This window comes from Manis javanica, chromosome 2 (genome assembly GCF_040802235.1).
Source record: "Manis javanica isolate MJ-LG chromosome 2, MJ_LKY, whole genome shotgun sequence".
Classification (NCBI taxonomy): domain Eukaryota; kingdom Metazoa; phylum Chordata; class Mammalia; order Pholidota; family Manidae; genus Manis; species Manis javanica.
The window spans coordinates 61,066,418-61,085,092 of record NC_133157.1 but is presented as its reverse complement, the minus strand read 5'-3'; the positions used below and the strand labels follow the sequence as shown (position 1 = coordinate 61,085,092).

The window sequence follows — 18,675 nt, the reverse complement described above, 5'->3', positions numbered from 1 at the left end:
CTTGCCTGGTCAACAATGTTGGCCACTGCGGGCTGGGTGGGTGCACAGAGGAGCACCACCACAGGGCTGATCTGCCAGTGGGCGACATGGAGAGTTTAGTACTGGCGCCTGCAAGTATCTCACCAGTTGGGCAGAAGGAGGGCTGGGAAGTGTCCTCCCTCTGCCTGCCAGGAAGCAAAGCCTGACTGCTGCTGAGCCAAGATGGCCGGCAGGGTGGGTGCACAGAGAAGCACACTGCAAGGCCGAGCTGCCAGTGAGGGAGATAGAGCGTTTGGAACTGGCTTTCATGAGTGCCCTACCATTTAGGTGGAGGAAGGGCATTGGAAGTATAATCCACCTGCCGTTTCTCCTGCAGAGAGAGCACCTTCCAGCCCCCCACCCCTTTGGCACACTTTCTGCTGCTGGTAAATCTTTCAAACTGCCCCCTTTCTGATGGGTTGGTGGGACCAACAGAGGATGCCTGTCCTCCACAAGTGACAGGAGTCTCAGTCCCCAAAGTGCTCTAACTCTCCCTGGTGTCCAGCCCACTAATCACCAGAACCCAATGCAATGTGGACTTGTCTTCAAGGCCAGGTGTGCAGGATTCCTATACACATATCCACTCTCTGCCCCATTCCTCTCCCTTCCTCTTCTGGGCTTAGATTGATTGGTCCTGAACAGTTAAGGCTCTAAGACTTTTCCCTTCTCAGTAAGGTCTTCTCTTCAGCAGGGGTAGATGGTCTGTTCTGCAGTGTTCAGGTTGTTTCAGGGTTAGTTGTGTTTGCTATAGTTACTTCCTTGGTGTGTATGTGGATGGAGATGTCTGCCTTGCCTTCCTACTCCACCATCTTTCCCAAGAAGGAGATCTTTATTTCTTTATGTAAACATCTCCATTACAACATGGCAGAGTAAAAACTGCCCATTAAGACCAGTACCTAGGTCAGAAAACTTAAACTGTATTTGACCAATTGCTGGAGGCTTGGTATGAATAATTCTGAGAGTTAAACTCCAGGAGGTCCAAGTGATAGGCAGGAGGCACACTTTGAAAATTTCATCTAGTAGTCTATGTTGATAAGGGATGCTGGCCTGTAGTTTCTTAGAATGTCTGTCTGGTTTTGGTATGAGGGTATTGCTGGCCTCATAAAATGAGATGGAAAGTTTTAGTTTTATGGAAATGTGTGTGTTGAATTGATATTATTTCTTTATTAAATATTTGGTAGAATTCACCAGTAATAGCATCTGATCCTAGAGCTTTCTCCATTTCTATCAACCTATCACCCTTACATCTGCTACCTTACATCCAATTACAGATACTGTACATTTACTGAAAAATATCTGTATATAAGTGGGCCCACGCAGTTCAAACCTGTGTTTCTTCAAGAGTTAACTGTAAATGAAAAGACAAAGAACCAATCCTTTCAATTGAAAAGGATTTCAATTGAAATCGAAATTTCTTTAATAGATACAGGCCTTTGAAGGGTACCTGTTTTTTCAGTTTTGATAGTTCATATCTTTCAAGAAATTTGGGTCCATTTCATCCAAGTTGTAAACTTGTTGTCATAAAGTTATTCATAGTACTCTCATTATTATTTTAATATCTGTAGAATCTGTGGTAATGTTACTTTTCTCATTTCTAATAGTGGTTGTATTCTTTTTTTTTTTAACCTGGCTATGACTAGAGATGTACCAATTTGAATGGTCTTCTGTTTTTAATTATTTCCCATTTAAATATATTTATGAATATGAATGTACAAATTCTGAAAGATTCTAGAGTTTGTATTTAGTACAAAAATGTTAGATCATTGTCTTAGTGGTATGATTTGCAGTGATTAATTTATGTATTTGAACATGTATAATAATGAAATATAGCAAAATACAGAAAACAACTTTTGCAAACCAGTGTAAAGAATTAAAAAACACTAGCTTGTTATTTCAGCCTTATTTGAGCCTGACATGACAGTATGTTGGGATAGAAGATACTGTCTAAATCATTAATCCTTATCTCTTAAATTATAGAAGTCTTAGTGATGTATTGCTCAGGTTGTTAGAGCCAGATACATATATCTTTCCTATTCATCTTAGTAAAAAAGTATATTCTAAAGAGAAAGTGGCAGTGAAGTGTGAGGTGAGTTCATGTGCAAGAGAAGCATTGGATAATGGCAGAGGAAGTGATTGGGATTACTGCGAATAGGTTAAACATTAGTTATGTAAAACAGTTGATTAACCTCATGACTTAGTGGAATTTAAATTCTTCCTGTTTACAAAAAGTTATTTTTTAATAGTATGTAGGTCATGTACCAATCATAAAGTAATTTTAAAAATATGTTTAATATTGAGTATCAAGGGGAAGACTTCCCAAATGCCCAAAGCAAAATACAGATGGTAACAACCACCACCACTGCCTCCAGATTTCAGTCTTTTTAAAATGTTGAATTAGCTGAGATAGTTTGCATGGTTTTCCAAATCTCCATAACTAGATGTGCAGTTGAAAAAAAAATGATGTTAAATTTTAATATACCTTTTAAATTATTTTTTCTAGTTACTTTTGTTCTAAGTGCATTAATAGAGACAAGTCTGTCCATCTTCTATTTCTGTAGTGATTTCCTACTTCATATCCTCTTGATAGGCTTTATCCTTTTGTATCTATGACCCCAATTGAAGGATGCACAACAGGAAGGGACATAAAGATTTACTTACGTTGCCTATGAAATTGTTGGATCTCTGTGATTAAAGCCGCATAATCCAGTAGTATGCCTTGGAGAAAGGAAAAAAATAATACTTAAGGTATGAGATAACAGGAAAGATAACTCTGAGGTTCTTTATCTTTTCATTTATAGTTGACCCTTGAAGAAACACAGGTTTGAACTTCATGGGCCCACTTATATACAGATATTTATCAGTAAATGTACAGTATCTGTAATTGGATGTAAGGTAGCAGATGTAAGGGTGATATGGTTGATAGAAATGGAAAAGAAAAATGTCACACATAGGTAGGGGAATTGGACCCATGATCTGGGGATTATTAGCACTACTCACTAACCAACTGAGCTAATTAGCTGCTCTCTAGACCAGAGTACAATGCCAGGATCAGAGAGGGACAGAAGAAGGAGGCAGGAAAACTGCCACTTTGAACTGATCTACTCCCACCCACCCCAGGCCTTATCCATGTGCTTTCAGGCAGGTGTCTACCCTGTCAGCAACCAGTAGAGCAGTTAATTAACCTTCTGCTTTCTCTCTCTTCTCTATTGGACCTTCCAGCCTTCCCATTTCTTTTCTACTTTTATGCTTTTCTACTTGTTGTGTCTGAAGTTAATTGACCCCATTTTATATACAGTAGGCTATGAGTAGTTACATTTCTGGGGAGTCAGAAGTTATATGCAGATTTTTGAATGCACAAGGTTGGGAGAAGTGAGGTGAGTGCCCCCAACCCCTGCGTCATTCAAGGATCAACTGTAATTAGGAAATTTAGTTTTAGAGTGTATGTTTTTGTGTATGCACGCTAGAAAAAGATTCTGGGACTGTTGCCTACAGATTGAGCAATAGTTACATGTTTATTTGCAGTATTTTGGGTGTTAGAAAGAGGAGAGTTCTCATAACACTGAATAACAATGGATTTGATGTGGTTACTTTTTAAAGATCATTTATTACCAAAACTTTAAGAATAGTTCAAAGTCAAGACTGTTTATGAAAATGTTAGTGATAAAGGTCATTGCGATCTGGAAGTATATAGTGCTTAATATACATCCAAAGCCATAGATATAGTAAAGATAATTGATACAGATATCAAACTAGTAAATCAAGCCATTATTTATAAGTTCATCTACAGTACTGTGTATCCACAGTTTTTAAGCGCTGGTGTAAAATGATGCTGTACTTATTAACCTGGCATTGTAGCCTTCTAAGTACTTGTTAGAATTCTGATTTTATTATTAGCGTTTGATATTCTGAAATGTTGAACTTTGTCAGTGGCAGATACTCCAGACAGCATTTGTATGTTATTCATCTAAGTGCTAGACCAAAGTGTTTTACTTTTCTAGCCCATATAAGGTAACAGTAGGGTTTGCAAATTTTAAGCAGTCACTATCTGAAATTTTTGATATGATTTAATTAGAATCTGCTTTCCTTTGATCTCATATTCTCCACATAGAAAAATATAAAATCATACCTGAGGAATCAGAATGGTGAGGTTATCTGAAGAATCTTAGCTTCTTTTTTGTTGTTGTTTCCTAGTACATTGAAGAGTTTTGAAAAACATTAGGAGATAGTAAAGTTTATAGCTTAAAAACAAGAAGAAAAACCACCTGGCTTTGCTGAAGAAATTGAGTGTTTCTTCTGGTATTTCTTTAAGTGAAAAACAGAAAGCCAGTACTGGAAAGAAATTTGAAACCTTGAATAATTTTTTTTTAGTTTTCTTTGTTTCTACTTTGGGTGAAAGTCCACCTGCTTCTAAAATGATAGGAATTCAGTATTAGTATAAAGTAGTTTGGGCAGAATATTTACCACTTCACTCTGTTGTGCCTGAAAATGTTTGATTAGAAACAGCTATATGTAGTATTTTCTATATTTATATAGATGTAAAATGGTTGTTTGAGCTTACAGTTCATGGATATGGTCCATGAGCATGTAATATTCTAATATAATTTATATTTTTAAAACATTTTGTTACTTTAGAAAAATAACTGATGTTCAAATTTTGGAAACTGAAGGTTTGCTCTATTTTTATTCTGTGTCTCGATATATAGTTTGTCTTAAGTTGGAGGCCAACTGATTAATTCTGAGATACACGAATATGTTATTCTGAAGTTATACTGTAAAAATTTTGATTAAAAAGTTTCATCATACTATTACTATTTGGTGAATTTGTTGCTTTAAAAACAGAAAAACTATTTTCCATATTGCAGTTGAAAAAGCTCTGTATATTTGTAAAATAATTATTACAGATTAAGTTATTTTAGAATATTGTCTACAAAATATTATGAACTGCTGATAGCAATTATGTATCTATGAAGTATTTTCAAAATATAAAAACACTTCTTTCATTATATTAAACAAGATAGGTTATCTTATAACAAAGTCATTTTTTAAAGTTTGCACAATTTAGACCATAGTTCTTCAAAAGAGAAATCTTAAGAGTGAAGTGTTTTTGAAGTAGGAATATGTAGTCAGAATTTAGGGTTACAGTCATAGCCTTCACCTTTAATTCATGGTAAATAAAATTTATCTTTCAGACGGCAAATGGCTACATCTTATTTTTTCATATTACATCTACAAGAGGGGACAAGTACCTTTATGAACCAGTGTATCCCAAGTAAGTTTGTTGTCTTTCATTCTTGTAATATTTTGATTTGCATACTTTGTATTAACAAAACAGTTTTGGGTTGTCTGAACTGATTTAAATAAAGCCAAGCTCACATTTCCAGGATAGTGTTTCAAAAATTACCAGGTCTTTGAACTGTCATTACTTGAATAAAGAATTCTGTAATTAAATATGTCTGGGAATTTTGGATGAATGTACTGTATCTCTCCTTGGACATTCAGAATTACAATTAATATACTCCAAATTTACCATTCTCCAGTCCTCATTGGAGAGAAGCTGAGATCATGAGAGGAAGAGATGAAATGTCAATAATATACAGGCACCTTTCTATGCAAAATACATATATGCAGAGAAAAATAAAAATACCTCAAAGTTGTTTCCTCTTGGTTAGAATTTGAGGGAACATGGACTTTTGAACTATGTTGTTCGGTATAATTTGCATTGTTTTTCCTTCTTTTATTTCAAAAGTAAGGGGCAAAACATTTTATTGAAAGAACTTTTGAAATAAAAGAACACAAAATTTCAAGCAATAATGTATGTTTTAAAAAATCAAGCCATTAAAGCTGGGTGAAAATGTAAATGAATATAACATTTCTTTGTGGTGGAAGATGGCCAAAGTTTATTTGGTATATAAGAAACTAAAGAGAAGACAGATTTCATTATATGGAAGTTTAAATTTCTGAAAATTAAGAACAAAACAACATTAAAAGGGCAAGTGGCAAATGAGAAAAATTTTGCCGTAAATAGGACCAAAGTTTACTCTTTCATATGTAGGAGTCATATAAATTGCTAAGAAACACAAAGATTTCAAAAGATAAACAGATTAAAAGTCTCATAAGAGGTAATATGAACTAACAAATACAAGAGAAACTTAACGTTAATTAGTCAAACTGAATACTAGTAAAACAAAACATTAAATACAAATTTTTTTAACCTACACATTTTAATATATAAATTAATTGTGGATTTAAAATTTTTGATTATTACTCAGTGCTAGTGGAGCAATAGTAAGTGTCCTTGTATCCTTTCAGTAGTAGATACTATACACAGAAAGGTGTGATCATAGAGAATTGGTTTGAAAGTTAACAGTATGTTACATTTTTCTCAAATAATATGCAGTCATTAAATATATCTCAGAAAAACTTGAGAGCCTGATACTATAATGCCAAGTGAAGAAACAAGCCACACAAAATTATATATGTAATATGACCATAACTTTGTAAAACAAAACAATGAAAATCATCTAAAGAAAAAAAGCCAGAACAATATATTTATAGTAATCGTTTCTGAATGGTAGAACTTAGTTATTCTTTAAGTTTCAGAACTTAGTAATTTTGAAGACTCTCAAGCCTTGAATTTTCCAAAATGTTTTATATGTGTAAATTATATGCAATGTGATTTTTGAAAATCAGTGTACTTGTTTCAATCTAAAACAAAAGGCCACACTTTTTTTTTTAATGGCATTATGAAAGTTGTTCAAGTAAACACAATATTCTCAACAATGCTTGAGGAAAGGCTAATATAGGCCATGTAGAATGTAGGTCAGATCCCTTTATCATAGATTTTAAGGAATTATCTAAATTTTCTTGATGCTGTAGCTACTTGTTTTTGTGATAAATACAGTGTTAACTGATGTGTTAAGTTTTAGAGATTCTTTGTAAAGTATAGAAATTCTTTTTATTTTATTTTTCAGTAAACATCTTTAATGCCCTTTGGCATGTAAACTGTACTGTTTAAAATGATGTGATATTGTGATAGGAAGTTAATATTTAGAAATTTTAAATTCAGTTTTGTGGTAATAAAGCTTTTTTATTCTAAGCAATAGTTTTGTGAACCTGTTGAAGAACTGTTGTAAACAGTGTTTAAAAGTTCGTTGACTTGTACATTTTCAACTACTGCGTCTAAATTTTATTGCTTGATTTAGACATGCTCCTATAAATAAAAAGCTATAGTCAGAATCACCTGAACTTAACTTCATTAATTTATACTGCTGTAGGCAGACAGACCAGGGAAATAACATGTCTTGAAGCAGTGAAAAATATTTTATTTCAACTCATTAATGTGATTTACATATGTTTGCAGTGTTTTGGAATAGTGTTTTGAGACCCATTTTTGTGTTTCAAAGAAGGTTAAAAAGTTTCTTACCCTCTGACCCTGAGACATCAGGGATGCCATTAAAATAAGTAGTAGTTCTAACAGGGCATGAACTTTGCTGTTTTGACTGGTATATGTTAGAGAATTAAATAAAGAGCATTATGGGTTTTGTTTTGTTTAATTTGGGCATTCTTCCATTATATTGAAGATTTTGGGTTTCAATATGTGTGCTCAATAAAATGCGTATTGCCTTCAAGCAGCATGAAGAGTGGTTAAAGGCATTGGCATTAGATAGACCTAGAATTGAGTATCGGCTCTCCCTCTTTTCAGCTGTATGATTTTATCAAGTCATTTAATACCTCCAAACTTCAGTTTCCTTATGTGTAGAATAACAGTAATTATTTAATAGGAGTAAATGAGATCATGCATATTAAGTGCTTAGGATAAGTGTCTAGCTCTTTGGAAAATTGAGAAAGAAGAGCTGCTATTATCAATATATTTTTTTTTCCTTCACCAAACCTTTACTTCATTTCTAGTATTTATGTGATTTTATATATTGTTTTTTTATTTTTTAATTAAATTTGAAAATGTACTTCTTCCTCAGAATTTAACTTGTAGTAACTGCCATAAAATCAAACAAAATCTCTTGCAGGGAAACAATTTTACAGAGCAGATTAGAATCAGCCTATTGTGTATGTGTACTAGGCTGTGTTCTAGTTTGCGTTACTTAGTCCCGTTAGTTTCTCAGTTTTTCTGTAAAACCTATTTGTAAAGTGGGAAGAAAAATACTTTGTTCAGTTGTGTGGAGGATATTTTAAAACCTGGAAAATAGCAGTCATATACAGGTTTGAGGACAGTTAAAAAATATGTTTATATTGACAGTGTATCATCATCACGTGTACCGTTGTAAACACTTACGCAGTTTAGGACACTTTTCTAAGCATTTTTTCAAACTCATTTAATCCTATAGTAACCCTATGAGGTAATTAGATACAATTACTACACAGACTGCAGCACAGAGAGGCCAAGTAAAACCTGTAGTGACACATGTAGTAACTAGCATAGCTAGGATTCAACATAATTGTAGCTTCAAAGTCTGTGCTTTTTACCACCAATACTATACTGCCTCAACCCTATTTATGCCCATCTAGTCATCTGCTTTGGGATTTATTTGGGGACTAGGGAATCAAAAAAAAGGAGAAATAATCTGGAGTGGTTTATATGTGATTGTCCTAAAGAATAGAGGCAGCATAATTGAGGCCAGTAGTAGTTCATCTTCTCAGTTATAGGACCACTATTGTCTCTTGTTTGTCTTCTCTAATTTGAGTTCATCACATGGGTTTTTCTAGAGTATCTCACTTCCCTGTATTACGTGATAGCATCTTAATCTCAGATGGTATGTCATTTTCCATTACACTCCATCCAAGAACAGGTCTGATGCCCCCAAAGTCTTTCATAGTTTCCACAAAGTGTTATTTCCAGCAGCCTTCTTGTTGATGTTGGGAGTCAGTCTTCAACAATGGTGGCAGTCTTATTAAATGACTCGTTATGCCTCAAAGTCTGCCAGGGATAAATCAGAAATAATTTGTGTTAGCTTTAGAATATGTTCATGTGTTTATGTTTAAGTAGGAGGTTAGCAGATCTTGAAACAGCAAATCATATTTAATTTCATCATAATGAAAGTAATTTCAAGAAATATGTCATCATAATGTATACTTCATTGAGAGCAGAAATTACTTACCCCCATTATTCTATCTTTCCACTCCTACCATTAACGTCTTTGTTAGAGGCCAGCGTTTTTGAGGCCAAAGTGCTTTAAAAAAAAGTTACTGTAGAAAAATTTAGTACTTTTGATTATCAGATATTAAGAAAACTTGATAATAAATTCCAAAAAATAAAAAACGATATAAACAAATGGGAAAAAAACACACTATTAAAGCTCAGACCTTCTACTTTATTCCTTCCCCCACCCCACAAACATATTAGACTGTGAAACTTTTTACCAGCTGACTGTTAATGAACTAACACTAGATGGGAAGCAAGAAGAGAATAACTAATTAGTAGTTTCTAACCTCAGTAAAACTTACCTTTTTACAAATGCTGCTTCCTTGCAGGAGAAACCTGCAAAGAAGGAGACAGAAACATTTATGAAATCAAATTCAGAGGAGAAAGGGGGTCTGAGTAAGTTGCAGATGTGAAAGTTTCCCTCACATTTGTTTTTTCTTGCTAGTAAGTTTGAGTGTTAGTTTTCTGGAGAGTAAACTTCTTTTTCCCTTCAGATGCTATAGATTTAGAAAGTTATTTCTAACATATACATTGTTCTACGTTTATGAACTTGCTAGTTGTCCTAATATTTTTTATTCTCTTTAATCTCCTCAAAACATTGCTTATGTACTTTTATTTCAATATGTATGTATATATTCCATAAATGTACATGTGTAACCTTTAGTTTTGAACTTTGCATATTTTGTGTATCCTTTAGCTTACATCATAATTACATGAACACATTTTTTACTAACAAGATAGATAATGATGTTATTGTATAAATTATGGACAGTGAACACTACTCCCCTGTTGGTCACATCCTAAGACTGGCAACTGAACCCACCAAAGAATGATACAAGTTGTGATATAATGTGTCATATGAAATACATATTTCCCAGTTATATTTGGCTTCATCCACAATTCCTGAAAACACTGCAGAGTCTTAAAGGTGAGATGGATTTTTATCATGTTAGTGAGAGACTTGGGCCCCACCCAAGGGTTGGGGCTGGAGTTGAATCAGCCAGTGGCCAATAATTTAGTCAATCATGAGTATGCAATGAAGCCCTCGCAAAAACTCCCAGAGAAGAGCTCCCTTGGATCCTGCTTCTCTGTTGGAGGCAGAGCTTCAACTCTTGGGGAAGCAGAACGCCTCCATGTGCCACCGAGCCAGGGCCCAAACTCCACCAGGATAGAAGCTGCTTTATTTGGGGCCTTGCCCTATGTATCTCTTCATCTGGCTGTTAACTTGTATCCTTTTTGGTATCCTTTATTTAACTGGTAAAGGTAAGTGGTATCCTAAGTTCTCTGAGCCCCTCTAGCAAATTTATCAAAGCTAAGGGGAAGCACAGGTGCCTGGAGTTGGGGTGTAGGATGGAGCCCTTAACCTGGGGAAACCTGACAAAACCTGGGCAGATAGTGTCAAAATTGAGTTAAATTCTTGGACTCCTGCTGGTGTTAAGAGAATTGCTTGGTGTTGTGTGTGTGGGAAGAACCCCCCCTCCTCCACACACACAAACTTTGGAATCAGGTCCAGAAACCCGAACAGAGTTATACTACTGTTATACTACTGCATAACATTATTGTTACACAGGAAGGAAAAGACCCCAACAAAAAAATGTTAAAAAAGATTTGCCCAGTTCAGAGAGCCCTACACATTGTTCTTACCAAACTGAAGGCTATCTGAAAGTGTGATAGTGTGAACAAAAAGCTTTAAAATTTTTTTCTTTTAAAATATAAAAGGCCTGGTGAAAACTTATGAAAATATGTGTTCATCCATCCATCTGCCATTTACGTCCTGAATTTTGTCTGGCTCTAGGGCTGTTGTAGATACTGGGGATACAGCATGGAAAAAAAGACCAAAAAAAAAGTCTACTCATAGAGCTTGCATTCTTCTAGTAGATGGCAATAAATAAGTAAAACACATTGCAAATTAGATGATACATTCTGTGGAGGAAAGTAAAGCAGAGAAAGAGCATAGGAAATGGGGTAGGGATACAACCCGAAATGGAATCTTTACTGAGATGACATAAAAAGATCTCGTAGAGATGAGGAAACAAAATATATATCCAGAGGAAGAGCATTCTGGATTGGAGTGATTTAGCATGTAAGAAAGTAGAAATATATAAAAGTTGTATAGCCAGAATAGTAAATAAGAAAGATACATTTTAAGTCCTATCTACTGTCTTACAGTAAAAAGTCAGAAGGGAGAAGTTTTTATTAAGGGTAGAAATGAAACATTACATCCTGATTTTTAAGTAACTTGATCCTGGGAAAGCCTATATAGCTAATTCCCTTTTTCTATAAATGGCACCACCATATGCTTGAGTTTATTTGCTGTTCCCTAGCTTAGTAATTCCAATAGCCAGTCAGTATCAAGTCTAGTAAATTCTATCTCCTATGTATTCTATGCATTTTGCCTTGTATGTATATCCTTCATGTCTTTTCCTTCTTCCTAAACTCCCAACAGTACTACTTCAGTGTGCACTTGGTCACTTTCTCCTGGATTATTGCATCTTCTTAAAACCATCTTTTATAGTTTTCCCCAAATGAATTTCTAACAAAATTTTCTTGCTGTTTCCCTATGTAAAAATTTTCAGTGACTTTACTCAGCTTTCAGGATTAATCCTGTTGCTTTCTTTGAGTTTTTTAATTTTATTTTTTACTCATTTGAAAAATGAAGTTAATGCCATTTACTTCAAAAAGATGTCATTAGGTTTAAATCAACATCTTAAATAATCATACAGTACCTAAAATAATGCTTTAGTGTTCCCTAAGGTTTTGTTCAGAGTTCTATTCTGCATATTTTTCCTGGTTTTATTTATTCATTATATGTGGATGAGGTCCAGACCTGTTTCTTTAATGTGGTACCACTTGCCGGAGCTTCAGGCCCATCCTTCCAGGATAAATCTATAACCGGTGGAGATGCAGTTTTTCCCAGGATTATGTCTTGGAGGCACCGACGAATGAAGCCTGCAGATGAGAATATGGAGCAACTAGTTTTTAATGAGAAGTGAAAAGGAAAGAGAAAGACTCCCCCTAAGTGCAAGGGACTCCAAGAGAGATGCTGTTAGAACTGCACTATGTGGGGTTTAGAAGCACAAAAAGAAGAATGCAAGTGCCTGGGAGTTGCTGCTAGGGTCTGTTGCTATGGCCAAGCTAGGATCAAGGGAAGAAAAAAAACTCCCTTTTTTCTCAGGCTGATTTTAGGGAGGGGATGTCCAGGATGAGGCTTTTGATTACTGCTAAGCCTTAAGCCTTAACTATGACTACCTTACCCAGTGCCTTGACTCTGTCTGCCTGCCATCCACTAATGCCTGCCTCAAATCCAATTAGATGTTCCTGTAGGCAGGCTCAAATTCATCATGTCTAAACCTAATTCACTTCTTCCCTACCAAGCTGTTACTTTTCTAAAACCGATTTCAGTTACCATGATCTTTTATACAGTTATTTATATGAGGTTGGGAATCTTGGCATCCTCATTTCTTCACTTCTCCTATTTGTTTGGTACTCAAGTTGTATTGGTCGTTTACAACTCCTCTGTGTCTCCAGAATGTGCCTATTCTCTGTATTCCTCTCTCTTGTCTTATATGGGCCTTCATGGCCTGTTCTCACCTACTGAGAGACTTTTTTACTAACTCTTCTAGTCTCTCCTACATTCTGAAATCCAGCCTTTGTATTGATACCAGGTTTATTTTTCAGAACAGATTTGGTAGATACCAGGTTTATTTTTCAGAACAGATTTGGTGTGATTCTTCTCTCAGAAACTTTTTTTTAAGTTTGGGTTAGTTTTATTCTAAATTATTTCAGCTGAATTCTAATAATACAAAAACAACATACATCTAGAAAAATACTATTTCAGAAAGATCCTATCTGTAAACTCTTGTATTTCTAATTTTTTTAAATTGTGGTAAAATACACATAACATCATCTTAACCATTTTTAAGTGTACAGTTATATTCCATATAAGTGGAATCATACAGTGTTTATCTTTTTGTGCCTGGCTTATGTCACTTAGCATAATGTCATCAAGATTCAGAGGTAACTTCTAGAGACTTCTAGAGCTGTTTCTCTCTATCTCCCACCTCTTTGGTACTCTGTCACACAAATAGCTACTTCTGCCTCCTTGAACTTTTGTCTTCCTCCACAGTGTAGTAAGAGTGCCATGCTATGGTTGAGTTCTTCTATCCTACTTGGTAGTCTGGAAGTGGTTTCTAACAGAAAACCTTGTCTCCTTTCACTCAGGATCACAAGTCTTTTGCTGCTTCTTATCTAGTGTCTGAATGTGGTTGTTTCATGTGTGTGTGTGTGTGTGTGTGTGTGTGTGTGTGTGTGTGTGTGTCTTACTCTGGAGGACTTCAGTACCAGTTACTCTATTAGGATAATAATAAACTGACCACTTATGTGCCAGCCAGTCAGCTTGAACAATTCTCTATCTTTTTTTCACTATAGTTTAAGTATATCTGAGATACCATTATTTCATCCTTCATCATTCATTTCTTCATAATGGAAAAAATACTTCCGTTATCTGTATTCTTGTAGACAGTGATGACATATGAGGTGTGGTTTGAATAAAGAAACCATTCTGAGCCTTCCTAGAAGTATGGTTAGGGAACCAAAGCCTTTTGGTCCCAGAATTCACCTAGGACTGTCAGAACTCTCTAAATCAAGCATAGCACATTTCAAAATCATTTCAAGATTTGCAAATCTGAGTAGTTAGAAGAGTACAGCTTGTTCTTCAGTTCCTCCATTACTGCCCTTTTTTGTGTTTAATTCATTTTCTGCAGCATGCCATTTTGATTTCTGTATTTCTTTCTCTGTGTATGTTTTATTTTTTTAGTGGTTACTTTGGGGATTAAATTAACATGTATACTTACAACAACCTAGATTGAATTAATAAAAATTCAGCTTCAGTAGACCAAAACTATGCCCCTGTACATCTCCATCCCTCTTCTTTTATGTATTTATTGTCACATATTACATTACTGTACATTGTGTACCTGTAACACAGATTTATAATTACCAATTTATGCTTTAGTCTTTTAAATCATATAGCTATAAAGGTGAATTTCTGAACCAAAGATACAATATGCTGTCTTTTTATTTGCCTTTGTAATTACCTTTACAATTGTTCTTTATTTTTACATATTGCTTTGGATATGTCTAGTGCCCTTTCATTTCAGCCCGAGAGACTTCCTTGAGTGTTTTATAGTTCAGGTCTACCTGTGGTGAATTCCTTCAACATTTGTTTTAACTGGAAATCTCTTAAAACTTTCTCCTTTGTATTTGAAGGATACTTTCTCTTGGTATAGAATTCTTGATTGGCATTTTTTTCTTTCAGCATCTGAAATATGTCATCCCACTGCCTCTAGCCTCCACAGTGTCTGATGATAAATTGACTGCTAATCTTACTTAGGATTCCTTTTAGATGCAAGTCACTTCTCTTGCTGCTTTCAAGGCTCTCTGACTCTCAGTAGTTTGAATATAATGTATCTTGGTATGGGTCTTTTAAAATTTATCCTACTTGGAGTTTGACGAATTATTTGGGTTAGGTTTGTGTCTTTATCAGATTTGGGGTATTTTCAACTTTTCTTCTTAAGTATTCTTCCTACTCCTTTTTCTTGCCTTGCCTTTGGGGCTCCCATTATACATCTGTTCATATGCATGGTGGCGTCCTACAGATCTCTTTTAAGCTGTGTTCATTTTTCTTTCTGCTTCTCAGACCACATAGTAAAATCACTAATGAACAATACTCATAAACTTGATTTGTTGAGTGTTGCTGTACCACAGGCTAACATCTATCATCTAGTTGATGTAGTATACTATATAAGTTGGCATAGGTTAATAGCCTGTGGCAGAAGATAAATGACAGCATTGTATACAAAGTTTTGGCTCTTAAAGCCTTTGCCTGTAAGTGACACAAATCTCTTCTCCTTGTGTTTTATAGGCCAAAGTAAGTTACATGGCTATACCTAATTTTAAGTGATCAGGAAAGCACAGTTCTTTTATGTGCCCAGGAATGAGTAATTTAGTATTTGTCAGTAGCTTGAATAATATCTGGGTGTACATATAAATGTGATTGCACTTGTCTCTGACAAGCCTTTGTTACTAAGCAGGAACTATAATTCTCAATATGCTTTTAGTATCTCCCTTCAAAAAAGACTATGATAAAGTTGTCTGAAAAACATACCTACTACCCCTGTCCAAGTCCAGGCCCTCATGTACTCTTAATAGTCAACCTACAGACTCTATTCCTTCCCACACCCTATCCACAGTCCATTCTTCAGCATTCATTCTAATGTTTCTTTACTCAAAGGTTATTGTTAGACTGAACTCTAACAGTTTTCAGTTTCTAAACACATGGCTTTTATGTCAACTCCTTCACTTTCTAGCTGTGACCATGAGCAAAATTGTTAATATTTCTAACCTTCAACTTCTTTTCTGGAAAAACAGGGATAAGGATACTTATTACAAAGAATTATAGGCAGTCAATTGAGGTAATGTATGTAAAATATTTTGAATACTCATACTTAGTAAATGCCCAATTCCATTTTCGTGGTATTCAGTCTCTTCAGTAATTTGGCTTAAAGTTATCCCTCCAGTCTCACTTTCCATAACTCCCCTCCAAAAATCTGATGTTTTGCTTTCAGATTATTGTTGAACTATAAGTAATAATATTTTTGATCAGAAAGTTAGGTTTTTTATTAAAGCAATTTTTAATGGTTTATTGCATTTTAGTATATTCAGAAGAATGAAAACTTCTGTGAAATTTATCTCTAATTATATAATAGAAGTCATTGAAAAGTCAGGATTTATTTAAATTTGCTTTAAATTCTTATAATACTCTAGCACTAGTAAATGAGAGTATTTACATAAAAGAAGCAGAAGATTGCCAGTCTCAAGATGGTAATGAGAGCTCCATCCTTTCTCTTGAAAATAACCAGTAGAACAAGAAGTTGAAATACTCTTTGCATCTTTAATGAAAGCTAGAGGCATCTCTAAATTAAAAATTGGATAAGAAAGAATAAATGACTTAGGAAGAATATCAACCCTGAGAGCCCTACCTGATACTTATGAAAAACAACTTCAGTGATATGTAAAACCCTGGAAAAACTCTGGAATTAGATGCATTAGTGCCACAGAATATAAGAGTGAGCTAGAGGCCATTTTCAAAAAATTGGAATAAGGATTTCTGTGTTCCTGCTTCATAGGAAATACACTGTCTGAATAAACCAGAGGGATTCCAGACACAAAGTAGGGCAAGAGTGAGATGCTAAACTAACTCTGGGGATTAAGTGAAAGTCATACTGAACAGTAGGACATCAAGCCTTCTTCCCTTGCTTGGCTCCAGACCTCTGGTTTCCATGCTTAGATATCCCAGGCAGGATTAATGGAATCCTTCCTGGGGAAATAAAGCTACTCCAGAAAAATGACAGTGTAGACCCTGATATTTGAAGACTTCAAAAAAATTAAAAAAGCCAAGTGGCTATTACCGGAGCCACCATTTGACAAGCCCAACCTGAACACAGACAGTTTATGATTAGCTTTTTCTTACAAGCAGCCAAGGATTGTTAGCCATCTTAGGAAAGTTTCCAGTGTGAAAGAGAGACAAAACAGAAAATGGAAACTTACAGGAAACTGAAAATGCAGGGACTGTAAACACTTTGAGGAAATGATAAGTAACAGCTTCAGACACATACTGCCTAAAAGAAAAGCAAAAACAAAAATGGGTGCTATGAGAAAAAACGAGGAGGGTGGGTGAGAAAGTTCCTGGAATGAAAAGTACAAAAGCAGAAATAAAAAATTCAGTGGAAACATTGAAAGAAGTAATTGGGTAACTCTCTCAGGATGCAGAACAAAAGACATAGTAAGAGAGAAAGGGAGAAATTTGAGGTTAGGTTCAATATTTAACCTAGTAGACAATAACAGAAATGAAGACCCTTATTGTTAGGCTGAAGGAAGGAAAAATAAGGACATGCAAACAGAACAGAGAGATCCCATAAAAGGAGAACAGACCAGACCCCAAGGTCCATGCCTTATATGGAAAGGGGACAGCTCTTCCTGAATTCCATCCTTCTGATGTGCCAACTAAGACCCAGATGTCAGCCTCCTCCCTCTTGGAAGGAAAAAAAGTTTCTAGTTGTCTCTTATGTCACCTTTAGCCAATCATACCTCTCCACACCCCCTAGGGTAGCTTGCCCACTCCTCCCCCTCCTAACCCTTGATAAGCCCCCACCTCCCTGACCAGGTGTGACTTCCCCAGCCTGTAATACCCAGACTGCGGAACATCACCCGGGAATTGCGCTCAAATAAACTGGCCCTTTGTTGCCTCTCGTCACCTGCTTATTTCGGCTAGAATTTATCTTACACTTACTAGTGTATTCGGGAAACAAGACATTAAATTTCCCAGGCTCAAACTAAGAACATAGTCACTGGGTTGCAAGTGCTAAGTGCATACAGTAAGTCCACATACTTGTACAAAAGTACATTATTCTGAAATTTCAAAACTCATTAAAAATCAAAAGAAGATCCTAAGAACTTCTAGATAGGAGAAAAAACAGATCATTAAATAGAGTCTTTGAATGAATGTTACTGAACTCCACAGTCTCACACTAGAGTCCAAAAGACATTGGTACAAACCCTTTAAAATGTTAAGAGAAATATACTAGTTTGAATATCTGTTATAAAATTGTCAAGCATGCACTACAGAGAACTGTGTAATAGCAACCCATGGACCCATCTCCCACATTCAAAAGTTAACAGTATCACCCTCTCCCCTATATACATGTTTGTAGTATTTTGAAGCAAATTCCAGATACTATATCACTTTGACCGTACTTTAGCTTTATCTGTACCAGGTATACATTTTAAAGAAACAAAGTCACAGTATTATTACATCTAACAAAATTAACAATTCTTTATTAATATCTTCAAGTACTTAGTTTGTGTTCAGTTTTCTCCATTTTAACTCAGAGCTTTCTTTGTAGTTAGTTGTTTTGTTCAAATCAGAATTGGTGCATTTGGTGACTATGTCTCATGTTTCCACTTTTTACTTAAAGGTTTTGTCTGCTGTTAATGATCATCCCATGATCTGTTATTTTGTGAGAAATTGCAAAATTGAAATTTTTAAAATTTTACCTTTCCTTCTGTATTCTTTAGTTGTGATTATATAACGAACTTTCTTACATTACCTATTTGATGTTTACTCTGAAATATAGTCCATAAAGAAAGAAGAGATGCTGGATTCTTTCCCTTTATTTTTTTGTTTTTACAGTAATGAGTTATGTCCTAAAAACTTCCAGAGGTAACTAAACTACTAATAAGTGCGTTAGTATTTTAGTGAATGCAGGGGTTTTTAGATATTTGAGTTTTAATCGATTACAGCCATTTTTTAAAATCATATCATCACATGTTTAGTCTCTGGGGGAGACCATAAAAATGGTGCATTTAAAGGACATCCTTTGCTTTCATGCTCAAGGCTCATGTTACCATTTCCTGCCCCAACTTGGAATAAGGAAGGTGAG

General features: G+C 35.1%; 2 protein-coding genes across 9 annotated transcripts in view; one reads left to right on the top strand and one right to left on the bottom strand.

The window, feature by feature from the left end:
• The window catches only part of RIC1 (RIC1 homolog, RAB6A GEF complex partner 1), a 127,791-nt gene that overhangs the window by 49,775 nt on the left and 59,341 nt on the right, over positions 1 to 18,675 (top strand). For all 4 annotated transcript variants that reach the window (XM_073228567.1, XM_073228565.1, XM_073228566.1 and 1 more), the window contains one exon: positions 5,208 to 5,287. In XM_073228567.1, the coding sequence (XP_073084668.1) occupies positions 5,208 to 5,287 (80 nt within the window). The remainder of the gene's footprint in view (positions 1 to 5,207; positions 5,288 to 18,675) is intronic.
• ERMP1 (endoplasmic reticulum metallopeptidase 1) overlaps positions 7,320 to 18,675 on the bottom strand; it is a 168,625-nt gene continuing 157,269 nt past the window's right edge. For 3 of the 5 annotated variants that reach the window (XR_012127738.1, XR_012127734.1, XR_012127735.1), the window contains one exon: positions 7,320 to 12,124. The gene's annotated coding sequence lies outside the window, so the exon portion shown is untranslated. The remainder of the gene's footprint in view (positions 12,125 to 18,675) is intronic. The other 2 variants (XR_012127737.1, XR_012127736.1) reach the window with 2 other exon arrangements.